Below are 14,282 nucleotides of genomic sequence, written 5' to 3' on the forward strand. Positions count from 1 at the left end.
CAGTCCACAAAATCGCTTTTCTTTCAAAATGGTCTTCTGGATGTGTAAATGGGTCTTATGATGATAATGATGATAATTATGATATATGTTGATGATGATGAATTGATGACGACTGTGATAATGATTATAATAATGATAATGATAATGTGTGTGTATTTCAGTTGTCACTCTTTCTGTAAATCAATTATATTACAAACTATTATTGTTATTTGAATGTTTTGTATTAGTTTTATCAATAAATGCAGAAACATCTGCTTAAAAAAATGATAGAGATGATGATGATGCTGATGTTACGAGATTATGTTGATTATAACAAGTAATCAGAGAACAAAAAATCACAATCTAGGCCAGTCTCGAGCTGAACCCAGTCACCTACCGTCATTTTCCTCTTCTTCTGGTACGACGGCCACGCCTGGGGCTCCAGGATGAGTCTCCCGCCGGGGTGCAGTGCCCTGAAGATGCGCTTGAAGAAGCGCTTCATGCCCGCATCGCCCCAGTTCAGATGGATCCACTTGGTGACGCTCAGACACAAGATGGTGTCGTACTCCTCCCTCTGGGTCTCCAGCATGGAGTCCTTCTCCAAGACAAAGTTGGCCTGTGGGAAGAATCAAAGGAGATATTAATTAGGATTATTAATTATTTACTTTTTGTTTTATTAAGGATGTGTAGCAGTGATTCCTTCTTCAAGACAAAGTTGGCCTGCAAGAAGAATCGAGGAGAGATTAATTGGGACTATTGATTGTTTACTTTTTGATTCTCGAGGAAGTGTAGCAGTGATTCCTTCTCTCAAGGACAAAGTTGGCCTGCAGGATAGAACCAACGGAGAGATTTATTCAGATTTTAAATTTATTAATTCTTGTTTTGTAAGGATGTGTAGCAGTGATTACGTTGCGAGGATGAAGTTGAACTGCAAGAAGAACCAAAAGAGATATTAATTTGGATTATTGATGGTTTACTTTTGTTTTTCAAGGAAGTGTAGCAGTGTTTCCTTCTCTAGGACAAAGTTGGCCTGCAAGAAGAATCAAAGGAGATAATAATTAGGACTATTAATAATCTACTTTTTGTTTTTCAAGGAATTGTAGCAGTGTTTCCTTCTCTAGGATGAAGTTGGCCTGCAGAAGAGAACCAACAGAGAGATTGATCTTGATTTATTTGTTGATATACTGTTGCTAGAACTGTACATGTAGTGGTCTTGATGGAGGAACTACTTAATCAAGTCTTTACAAAAGTAGTTCTTCAGTTATTCAAGAAGGTGACTTCTTCTCTAGGATGAAGTTGGCCTGCAGAAGAGAACCAACAGAGAGATTGATCTTGACCTTTAAAGCTCCACTGCACTACTTATAGCTACATGTATTTGCGCCCTCTATATAGCAAACGATGTCGAAGCGGTACCTGTTGGACCCCCATGATCCTCTTTTTCTTATGTTAATTGAGAGCTGATTTGATGAGATAACCACTTGTCAGTGACCATGAAGGGAGGTCTAATCCCTCCTGGCCAAACTAGTGCAGACATTCTTTAATTTGTGTTGATGCTGTTGCAGGAACTGTAAATAGTGGTATTGGCAGAGGAACTACATGTAATTGAACAAGTATTCACAACAGTGGTTATTCAGAGAAGTAATTTCTTCTCTAGGATGAAGCTGGCCTGCAGGAGAGAACCAACAGAGAGATTGATCTTGACTTAAAGGTATTACAAAGTTTTGGGAAATTTTGAGAAATGGGTGGATAGTGATTTTTTACAATTTTGATATATTTGGATGCCCCTGTGGATGTAATAAAAGCACTAGAAATTTTGGCCCCTAAAACGCTTCTGTTTTCGAGAAAAATTGAATATAAAGATTTACCGGTGCTCCCGGTAAATTTTGATAAATTTCAAATAGCTCCTACGGCCGTACTATGGTAGCTGAGACCATGAAAATCTCAGAATATGTAGTTGTTGTATATAATTTGTGAATGGGAATAGCTAGTCGGTCGATATTAGTCAAGAAACATTGTTTCATAGCTTAATTAATATCTTGACCTTGAGAGGGAGCTATACAACATAAAGTGATTATTATTTATAATTTCATAACTTAAGACTCGATTTCGACCGCGACGACGATCACTGAATATTGTAGGATCGCATATACTTCCAATATGTTCATTTGAACCAAATTCATGACCCCATACCAAAACTTTGTATTACCTTTAAAGTTTTAAATTAATTTGTTTTGATGCTGTTGCAGGAACTATAGTGGAGGAACTACTTGAACAAGTCTTATACAACAGTAAAGGAAGTGATTCCTTCTCTAGATCAAAGAATGAAGTTGGCCTGCAGGAGAGACAGAGAGATCGATCTTAAAGTAAATGTTGTTGTAGCCATATAAATAATTTCATCTGTTTTTATTTCTTGTTTAAAGTCTCTAAATGTCCCGTACGTCACAATCCAAATAGCTTGGACCTGCCCTGTACTGTTGCTAGAACTGTACTGTGTGGTCTTGGTGAAGGAACTACTTGAATGATTCCTACAACAGTACAGGTAGTGGTAGAGGTAGTGTACATCCAAACATTTCTCAAATCTCAATTCTGCTTTTCCACGTGCAATTTCAGAGTATATTTGTGTTTGACCCTTGAACTATGACATTTCACGTTCAACACAAATATCTAATCAGATCATCATCCACTTGTAAGCTCGGATTACTTTGGAGTGCCATCATACCCGTAGCATACATGTACTGTACGTACTTGTATATGTACAGACTACCTACACAAGCATGGAAAAATGTAGGCCTACATTCTAGACCCAAGTATGGGCACACTGATTAAACTTCATTACACGAAATGCAAGTTTATAGTCTCTTTTGTTTATGTCTTGATCATTGTAATTGTTATTTGATTTTGATGAATAAAAACTGAGATTGAAAATTTAAAAATAATGACATTCTCTTTGTGTTGAGATTCAATAAATATTGATCCTTTCTAAAATAAATTTTAAAAGGGATCTACACATTGATAGCATTATCATCTGCTTAAAAGCCAAACAAGCATTTTGCCTATCATAACATTGCAATAACTTCCAAGGAATAATACGTCCTAGCTAATTCACTGACTAAACATCAAAATCACTGAAAAGATTATCATTCACGAAATGAACCTAGAGCGTAAAGTCAAACCGAATAACTTTAAATCATATTAACTCAAAAGCCAAAGATCGCTGCTTTAAAATAAAGCAAATTCTACAAACTGTCCAGGAAAAAGCAATAAGATCATACTCATTCATGTATGAAAATTTGTAAATAAAGGCGATCCAAGGCTAGTGTACTAGAAAAGGAATTGCAGCCTTTTATTTTGACAGGGGGGGTTACACACAAACACACAGAGACGATCACCCAACAGGAGAGGAAAATGAGTGTTTCCTGTGGATACATGCCAGGTAGGAGACTAGTCTCAACTTGAACTTCAATTAGATCCACAGGCATGTTCACACAACCATATTTGGGTGCGTTCAAGCGATTTTTAGCGACCCTGATTCTGCAGAATCAAGATACAAAATGCACTTTTTTCAGCATTTCATGTTTGCGTTTTAAAACCGTGTTTTTAAACTGAACGTCTTTGAAAACCATGTTTCTAGGGTGAAAAAGTGTCGCTTGAACGCACCGTTAGTCACTTTCTAATATAAGGAAATACATGTAAGGCTTATTTCATTCTATTTTTTGTTTGTCTGCAGAATCAAGATACAAAACGCACCTTTTTCAGCATTTCATGTTTGCGTTTTAAAACCGTGTTTTTAAACTAAACGTCTTTGAAAACCATGTTTCTAGGGTGAAAAAGTGTCGCTTGAACGCACCGTTAGTCACTATCTAATACAGTCAAACCTGCTTTAGTGACCACCTGTCTACAGAGACCACCTGTCTACAAAGACCACATTTTTTGCTTCCCTTGAAAATGGTTTCTCATTGAAACATGTACTAAAGGAACCTGTCTACAAAGACCACCTGTCTACAAAGGCCACTTTTTGTGTTTCCCTTGGGCGGTCCCTACAGGGAGGTTCGACTGTATAAGGAAATACATGTAAGGCTTATTTCATTCTATTTTTTGTTTGTGTTTGAATGATTGTTGCACGGACCAATGATGACACTGTGGTATCACTGTCGTTTACTCCTGTCAACAAATTTCAAGGAGATCTTCGCACATGTAACTTTATAGTTCAGTTTGTACAAAAACTAACCAATATTTTGTCACTCCACATGTACAGTGTACTATGAATACTTTGAGTTATGCGGGGGGGGGGGGGGTATTGTTGTTGTTTAGCAGGTCTTTATAGACAAGCTCATGCTTCAGAAATCTTTGAGAACATAATGGATGACAAATATCTTTTATTCTCTTGAATTAATAAATTTGTTTCGCAACTACAATGGCCTTGTTCACACTTCACAATAGGGCTGCGACGTGTAGTCGAATGCTCGAGTACCCGCACGGTTGACAACTACTCGGGTATGATTTTTAGTACCCGAATATTCGGCCGCAAAAAAAAAAAAAAAAAAAAAAAAAAAAAATCTGTCCAGGCCGACGCTTACCCGTGGCTGGGTGAGCGGCGGCCGCCGGCATGGTGCCGTCGGTAAAAATGCTTCCCAACTCAAGCACTGTCAAACTCACCACTCAGAAACTGGGACCAAATGTCTGGATTTCTGTTTGGACTTGGAGGAAAATGGATTATTCTGCCATCTTTGGTTTTTAAAACAGCATTGTTTACTGTTATTATTATTATTAAATCGGCGCTTTCAACTGCAACTCAAAGTGAAACTGCATGCGTTTTTGGCGACGTGAGATACTGCCCCAGTGGTATGGTGGTGGCAAAAAACAAAAAAAATCAAAAAAATCAAAAAAATCAAAAAAATTCAAAAAAATTCAAAAAAATTATAAAAAATTATAAAAAAACATGGCGTCCGAATACTCGAGTATTCGCTTGTAAGCCTGGGAGTGTACTCGGGTACCTCATTACACCGTTGTGCACAGCCTTACTTCACAAGAATTTAATATACAGTAGATCATTTATTATTTCCTCCAACTGTACACATTTACACATTTCAATTCCCTTGGTCTTGTGTTTACACTAGAAATCATCTTGTTCACACCGAATGGGGTCACTTATGAATAAGTATCACTTATGTATTCCTTTGGATGAATTAATTTGTGTATTTGGCAGACGATTCTAAATCAGGGTCAACGATTTCATTACATTCATGTGATTAGTGCTCAATGAGTCACTAGTGTATCCATTGACCATTGGCATGTTCTCATTTACTAATATGTACAGTGACTACACTCCGTACACTGTACATTAATGGATTGACGCCATGATCTAAACACAGCCCAAACAATGCACGCTATAATATTCATGACAAATCACTTCATAATACCTACATGTATTAATGAATTGTCACTAACAGGCATCCCGGGACACAGGTCCGGACTCCAGACCCCCACAAATGTTAAAATGACAACATACTGTACATGGAGGGCCTACGCATACAGACTATAAAAAAAAGGTCCAATCTGGACCCCCTTCCAACAACGTTTAGTGTGAATGAAGCCTTGGTATAACTATAATGTATGTATTTTTGGATAAACTTGTATTGGAGAAGTCATGAGTGTATCTATTGACCACCAGCATTTTCTCACTCGCTAACTAATTAACTATTCAGTTATTCAAAAGTCAATCAATGGACATTGTTGTGATTATTCACTCCCTTGTAGATTAATGAATGCCTGCATCGAGCACTGGCGTACCCTAATATTCATAGCCAATTACTTCAATCCTGCCGTTAAATGTATAGTCAAACCTGTTTATAGTAACCGCCCAAGGGAAACACAAAAAGTGGTCTTTGTAGACAGGTGGTCTTTGTAGACAGTCCTTTTGTACATGTTACCAATGAAAAAACATTTTCAATAGAAACAAAAAATGTACCGGTAGTCTTTGGAAACAGGTGGTCAGTAAAGCAGGTTTAAATGTACTTTTATTTGGGGTAAACAATTCACGAGTGTATCCATGCCATGGAGTGTGGACCCTTTGCATATTTGCAATGACGACCTTCGTCATTGCCTTGTTTTCGTTCACATTCTGCCCCATAAATATTCTTCTTAGTATCGTCAGGAAATCGCATTCGTTTTGCACGTAGTGCTTGTTATTCCTAGTTAGGTGCTTTTCCTATGTCCATTTCCTTTCAAATTTCATAGGCATCATCCCTAGCATCTCATCCAGGTCACTACTTTCTTCGATTTTCGAAATCACTCATGCATAACCGTCCAGGCGCCATTTTGTCCGTTTCTGGTCCATTTTAAGGCCTTTCATTCTTCCTTCCTATCTCCACTATCCTAGATCCTACACATTTCTAACAAATTCCTCTAGATAGTCTAAGAGATGTTCTTTCATCTGCGACGTATGACTTGACCTTCAAAATGCCATCTTCGTACTCAAAATTCAAATCTGAAACCGACTTTGTCAAAAATCTCTCAAGTTCTTGGAAAATTGACCCCTAAATAATCTAAAACTGCCATAACTTTCTCATATGAATTCCGTTTTGTATTTAAATCTCACAGTATCTTTATCTCATAATTGCACATAGCCATGCCAAATTTCACGCTCCAATGACTTTGCACAACATAAATAGCGCCCTCTAAAGTTCTGGGAATTGGCTGTCTTTCTGTGGCCGTATCTCCATTATGGCTTGGCAAATCCGTACCCTTTTTTGGATTTAGATACTTTAAGATATGCCCTTTCAAGCCATATACAAAATTATATACCCTAACACTGACCGACTTTGAGAAAAATGCCCTCCAAATTCGCCATTTTCAAGAAAATTGAGAAATAACTTCAAATTGCTCTAAATTAGCGATCTTTATACCTACATCAATGAAACTTGGCAGACATATGTATCCTTATACGTGACAACTGTCCGCCAAGTTTGGTGAAATTCGAAAATGTCAGCGCAAAGTTATCGTCAAAAATGATGAATTTACTATGCATTACGTAATAGCGCGTTTAATGCGTGCATTACATTGCGCGGAGATAACAATGGTGTCAAACTAGCCGCAATGAAGTGCCCTTTCGAATGATACCAAGTATAGTATATGATCACACAGAAAATTGTGAATAAATCGCATTTGAACAAAGGTCACTACACGAATTCCGCCGAGTTTCCGCCCAAATCTAACACGTATCGGCTATGACGTCATTTTTTCAGACTGCTTTTCGCCCCTTAAACATCCTTTTTTTTCCTTGAAAATTTGCAGTGACATGCCAAGTTCCAATACGCAGGGCACCTTATGGCCGGATTTTTAAAATTGGTTAATGGGGCCATTTAAGACGCAATTTTGTCCTATAAATCTATTTTACATCACGTGTTTCGGTAGGATTATCATAGGAAAAAAAGAGAGTGGTTTACAATAACAATCATGAAATTCTCTTTCTAATGATACCAAACACGGCCCATAAAGAGACATAAAGAGAGAGAGAAAAAACAATTTAACTCCGGTCATAATACAGATCCTGTACGTTTTCCGCTCATGCATTACACGTATTGTCTATGGGGCATATCGGGTTCACGCTTTTGACCCCCAGAACGATCTGTATTGCAATGACGAACATGCACCAAATCCCCTTGGTTTTTGCACGCAGTGCTTGCGAGCCCTTTCTACGTCCTTTCCCCTATCCCAATTTCTTTCAAACTTCGTAGGCATAGTCACTACCCTCCCATCAAGGTCACTATTGAGTCCTTTCTTTCGCCCTACCTGTCTCCAATATTACAGAAGCTAAAGACTCCGTACAAATTGCTCTGGATAGTCCGAGAGAAGCTCTTTCGTTCGACACGTAGAAACACGGCGTCATTGCACGCACATCGTTGTGACACGATTGCATTTCTAGTTTGGAACTAGTATTGTTAGGGAGTTGCTCGATATCCGTGTGCATCATACATGTATGAATCTGTCTCTTGAATTAAGTTTGTACACGGTCACAATAGCTACATTTACACTGCAAGCAAATGTTGTCAATTTTTCTCACATTCCTGTGTTTCAACGGTAATACTGCCAACGAAAAAAATACACGGTGGCGACGGGCGATTCGCCCCCTAAACCTCTGAAATCGCCACGGTAAAAATCAAGACGAGGGCGAAAAAAAATCAATATATCTTGAAAAATCGCCCCCGCCATAAATTGATATTCCCTATGAATTAATAAACCAATTTATTGATGTGTCTGAGTGAAATCTCCGTTCCAACTACCAACTCCAAAACTAGAAACTTCCATCAACATTTTAAAAGTTTTGTGAGTTGCAGCGGATCGGCGGTCGTACCTACTGTAGCTAGATCTACAGCGGTATCCGCCTGCGCCTGCCTAGCCTGCCCCTAAGCTCCCGGCGGCCGGACAGGCCACCGGCCCCGATGTAGTTTCGTGCACAGCATGAATGCATACGCAGTTCGCACACGTTCACAATACACAGAAACGTACTAGCTCAGCTCCAGCGCGCGCCCGCACGCTCCTTGTATGAAGCAAATAAGTATTTGCGAGTGACGAGAGCTCAACTGCTAGCGACCAAATTGGTACGTAATATGTTTATTTAGTCTTTTTTCTGGCCCTAATTTTTATCATGGACAATGCAATCCCATTAAAAAAAATGTTATTCCGTCTAAAATTGTGTTATTTATAAGTTAAAACCATTAAATGCGAGTATATTTTTACTGTTGTCCCACATACTGATATATTTGTAATAACGAAACGTGCAAAATCAATGCCGGATTTTTTCCTGTAAAATCGGTATAAAGCAAGTTTCGTACACAGAAATTGAATTTTGTTATAAAAAACCCGTAAATAAATATATAAAGGATGTTCCTACTCCTCAGAATCTTTCTTACAACTGTTTAATTAAATTAAATTATTTATATACGATCGATGCCAGGCCAATTGTCATGAGTGATGATGACATCAATTTCTGTCTACGAAATGAAACTAGCTTTGGCTTGGCCTTTAGAATTAGAGTCTATAAAAAAAAATAAGGCCATGATTTTGCATGTTTCGGCATAACAAATAGACCCTTCATCGGTATGTGGAACAACAGTAAAAATATTTACTCACATTTAATGGTTATAAATGGTCTAAATAACACAATTTTAAAGGGAGTTGGTCTACATTTTTTTTAATGGGATTGCATTGTCCATGATAACAATTAAATTTGGGACAGAAAAAAAGACTAAATAACATATTACCTACCAATTTGGTTGCTAGTAGTATGATGGCTAAGGAAAAACACAACTTATTGTTACAGCTTACAATATGGCTTTAAGGAAGTAGCCCCTTGGTTTTTTTTAGGCAATGGGGAAAAGTAAGTAATTCCTAGCCCGCGTGTCAGTGATAATATTTTCTTAGGATATGAAAAACGAAAAGTTAAACAAAACACTCCTTTTGACAAGTTTTAGTTACATGTACATGTATATGTAAATCATAAAGCCACACGTTTAACACAAAGTGAATAAATCATGGGTATCTGAATGTCTGCAATACTCTACATGACATATGTACGCTACAATTGTATCTATATTTGCCTTTGCTTGGAATTTAATTAGGTAAAACCGCGTTTAAAAAAAATACAACCTTTAAAAAAAAAAAGCCCCCCTGAGCTCCAAAATAGCCACCGCAAAATAATTAAGGGGGGCTATTTTTTTAAGGGAAAATCTGAAAAGAGCCCTCGTAAAAAAAAAGTAATTTTTTGGTTGAATACTGCAAATACCAAATTTCAGACACAGGCCTTTTCTCCATTTTTAATACTGGCTAAAAGGCCATCAAGAATCAATTAGAAAACCCTAGTTGCTAAACAAAAACCGGCAGACACGACGAAAAAAAACTAAATAAAAAATCCACCACTGAAGTTTTTTTTTAACACCAGTTGTAATTTTGCTATTTTCTGCAGTGTAAATGCCCACACTCCAAACATCAGTGAATGATTCCGGTTTTGGGTCACGTAATTCTCCCGTTTTCCGTATGTTGCAACATATGTCGCATGCAGAGCAGCGAAAGGTCATGCATGCCCACTACTCATAAAAAATTGGAATAAGCATACGACACCAATGGTTTTTATGGGGTTTTTTCAGTAGTGCAAATGGCAGTAAAAAAAAAATCAAAGATTTTAAAAAAAATGGTGATTGGTATCTGTAAGTGGGTCTACCGTAGCTATAATGTTACAATCCAATACTTTGAGGTCACTATTCAGGTATCGTGGAATGTTTGTAAGTTGTTTATTATGAACCAGAGGTGGGCTTGACACAGAAAGGAAAATCAGGAAGAGAGAGAGAGGGGGAAAGGGGGAGGGGATATTTTTTAACGAGAGAAATTGAATATAAAGGACAGGCATGAGGGAGTGAGAAAAAAGAAAGAGGGAGAGAGTGAGTGAGATGGCAGGAGACTTCAAGATGAACTTTGAATGATTTTGTGAGAGTTTTATCTGTCTGACATCTCAGGAAATCTCAGGGAAGAAATGATTGCATACCGTGATAACCTTGTTCCTCTCTGACAGGATGATATTCATGAGACCTTGACGTCGATTCGAAACAGGTAGAGTTGGGAATAGCTTCAGGGAGGGGTGGAGTTAAAATTTAGTTCGCAGGCACAAACGTTTGTCAGTTGTGTGTCTGGCATTGTGAGACTATGCTGACTGCATAGTGCACACTATACTTAAAGATGAAGTTGAGTTCTGGGGGGTGTTTCACAAAGATTCTAAGTAGAACTTAACTCTACATGTAAGTTGGACTTAAAAATTATGGAAAGCCATTAGCATTTTTGAAAATATTTGGTAAAAATATTTTTGAAAGGCATAAAATGTTTATTCAAATCATTCATATTTTCTATCATTAAGGAGATTTCATATTCTTGTTGTGGAATTTATAAAATGTCTAAAATACTTGAATTTCTGCTTTTGAGTATATTTCATTTTAAGGCTCCAATGGCTGTCCATAATTTTTAAGTCAAACTTAGTGTTAAGTTCTACTTAGGATCTTTGTGAAACACCCCCCCCCCCCCTGGTCATGCGATTGCATGGTGAAAGAAACGGTGTGGAACCGACCAGAAAAGGTTGATCGTCTAGCATATAAGAATTTGTGTGTATTGCAAGGTTCTGTAATCATCAAAATGATAAGAAATGTGGCCAAGGCCAAGTTTTGGTAAAGTTACAAACACTTGCACAGAAAGCTGTATATGGGACTACACGAACACGTGGCATAAAAAGCCGCCCCCCCCCCCAATTTTTTACGATGTTACATGCATATTTAGAATATGAAGGCATTTGAAGAGCCATGCTTTTCAGGGAACATGTCTTAACTGATGTTCTTCCACACTTGTATAATAAGAATGAGTAATGCTCACAAATTATTTTTCACCTCTTCCCAGAACTCAACCTTCTCTTTAAAGATTAGCTTGAGATCGGGTAATGATAGAATATAAATTCTCAGAGAATCCAACAAAACTTGAACTGAATGTTCAAGATTACAAGTGCCAAACGACTTTAGTAAAAATTTGTATAAGGGCCGAGTTACAATGAGCATAGAAATCAAGGTAAATAATTTCTTTTGTTTTGGTACTTTCTTTGGGTATTTTTGTCAACCTTATCGCTGTAGTTAAATGTTCCAATCTACAATGTACATGTACTGTATGTATCATTCTCCACTTTCCTTCTCCGCTTTCCCAATTTTATCTCCTAAATGTATATCATCCTCCAAATCAAAACAAAACCTTAGTGGTGGTGTGGGGATTTCTACCATATCAGAATTTAATTTTTTTTGTATGCATGACTGATTTTTCAGCAGATGATCTGAAGATTTTTTTTTTTTTTAAATCCAACTTACAAGTACAGTGAAGTATCAGCAATACTTTTCATGGTGGAGATACAGAATTGGAGGTAAAGTCTGAAAACTTCATCTACAATTCATCTTCAATTTTATAGAAGAACCCGACTTACCCATTCAAACTTCTTTCACAGTGTTTCCTTTTTGTTATGGTTATGTTATGGTTATGTTATGTTTGTTATCTACGGTCTTTTTTTTCCAACTATTATTTTTATTATCATACTCACACATCTGAACAAGATGTTTGCTGGAAATAATGAAGTGCCTGGTGTTCTCCTTCCAACTGATGATGAAGTTGACGCAGCCGGTGCTAATGGCCCATACGTCTTCTGGAGGGAAACTGGAAAGTCGACGCATCCTTTGCCTCTCTTCTCTCTAAACTGCTCTTCAAGACAGTTCTTCACATTCTTCCTGGCAACTCCAATCAAATTCCCATCAATGTCCACCCCAACTATCTTTGACGGATCAAACAGTTTCGCGATGGCTAGTGTCACATGACCCGAATTGCAGCCAATGTCTAAACAATTCTTGCCCTCGAACCATTCACGTTTGAAGAAGTCTATGCGACTGTCATCACTGTTAGGCGTGCGGTAACCGTAGTAACGAGCATAGTTGCCGTACTGGAATTTCTTGTCCTGTTCTTTGAATTTCGGCAGGTGCCTAGATGATTTTGCGTCGTGGCTATGCTGCCTCCGCAGCTTGTTGACTATGTCTGGAGACTTCCCCGATCTCTTCGATTCTGGCTCAGTGCTCTTCGCTTTTTTTGGCAGCGGCGGCAGTGGCAGTAAGTCATCAATCAGCAAAGCTCTGGCCAGTCTCGAACTCGGCTCTGTTCGACTTGCTTTCCTCTTGCGCCCTCTGGAGTCTGGAAGAACTGGGGAAACGATTTTGTTTGAAAGTTTTGTCATTTTATTATTCTGTAATTCAAGCCATAGTGGCCTAGCACAAGAAGAACCATCTCCATGAGCCCCATCTCTATCAGAGTTTCCCAAGGATTCAATACTATCACGCTTCGCTTCTCCGCTATTGTGGTATTTCTTTTTCTTTCCTGAAGATTTTCTTGGCACCAGAGTTTTGGTGAGCGGTGAGTTATTCTCCGGGTTGTCATCGGTTATGTTCAATTTCAGAGGATCTTTGAAATCTTGCGGGACTATAACGGGATCTGGATCCTTGTCAATGTGTGGAAGAGGTGAACAAGCAGGAGTAAGTGCATTTGCAATTCTGGAAATCTCTTCATCGTCAAGACTGTTCAAATTTAAAGGATCTGTGATAGAACCTCCCAAGAGGAATTTTGGTTTTGAACCATTCCTTTCATATGTTTTCCTTCTCCTTTTGATTTGCCCAGCTGCCTTTGATGTGCTCTGGTGCCGCTTGCGGCCGGATCCCGCGGCTCCCCCAACACCGGCGACCACTGAATGTGACGGTATAGTTTGGGCAGCAAGACTCCCCACAAGTTCGGTCGCGCTCGCGCTCTCCATCACCACGGACAGACCACAGCTTGTTCCTCCAATTCTAGCATTTTTCAGTGTTCCTTGCACATAAATGTTTGCATTGTTACTCGAAAACGGGTCATTTCGGTTGCCCGATTCCGGGCTAGCTTCCAACACTTTCGTCGACATGACTTCGTTGGAAACATGAAACAAGCATCTGCCCAACGTTGCACGTGCGATTTTGCGATGTAAACAAGTTCAACTCGCCATTTGCATAAAAAATGTCAATAACATGCAAAGTAGGGTCACGCTACTCCAGTCAAATCTACCCGATCGTATGAACTCAGGCACGAGGTTTCTACCGAGATTTTACAATTAATCAAGGCTGTTTCCCCCAAATTGTCACATTCGACGAGGGTCAATATCATAAATGACAATCCTGTTCGGTCAAAGAGGGCAAAAACGAAATATTAACGGTGAAATCTCCGGCGAAATGTCAGATGTTTCAGGAACGTAGTCGTTCGCGATGCTTGCGTAGCGTAAACGAAAACGTTTCCGCGCTTGCGCGAAAAGGGAATCTTGGGAATGTTTCTTTACCTTATAAACAATCATTCCTAATGCAAATATTTTGTGATATTTCTTGCTTTTACCTCAAATTTACGGTTTTAACGTGAGCAGATATGCTTTTATAATTAATCGCTATCAAAAATCCTTTAAAAAAATACCTCTTGATTGAATATTTGGATCATTCTTCACAAACAGAATCAATTCTGTCGTCTGCTACTTTCCGAATTACCGGATACTGGAAGTCTAGCTAGTAGTCAATTGCGGCCCTTCCTATTGCACGTTGTGCATAGTATAGTACCGTACGATTCCTATACGGGAGCAATCTAACACCAACAAAAAAATTGGGGGTGGACTCTTGCGGCCCGTTGGTTTATAATGGGTTATGTTGTATTCACTGTCGTACTGATGTGGGGAG

The 14,282-nt window shown here is 38.5% G+C and overlaps 1 protein-coding gene across 1 annotated transcript; it reads right to left on the bottom strand.

Annotated features, from left to right (window-relative positions):
* Nucleotides 1-263: 263 nt before the first annotated feature.
* Nucleotides 264-13,848, bottom strand: LOC584993 (probable RNA methyltransferase Y17G7B.18). Its single transcript, XM_030986981.1, has 2 exons — nucleotides 12,098-13,848; nucleotides 264-595 (listed from the first exon to the last, which is right to left on the bottom strand). Exons 1-2 carry the CDS (start codon nucleotides 13,487-13,489, stop codon nucleotides 308-310), a joined length of 1,680 nt encoding a protein of 559 aa, XP_030842841.1. The 5' UTR covers nucleotides 13,490-13,848; the 3' UTR covers nucleotides 264-307.
* Nucleotides 13,849-14,282: the final 434 nt, after the last annotated feature.

Source organism: Strongylocentrotus purpuratus, unplaced genomic scaffold (assembly GCF_000002235.5).
Source record: "Strongylocentrotus purpuratus isolate Spur 01 unplaced genomic scaffold, Spur_5.0 spur5_scaffold_16, whole genome shotgun sequence".
Classification (NCBI taxonomy): Eukaryota; Metazoa; Echinodermata; class Echinoidea; order Camarodonta; family Strongylocentrotidae; genus Strongylocentrotus; species Strongylocentrotus purpuratus.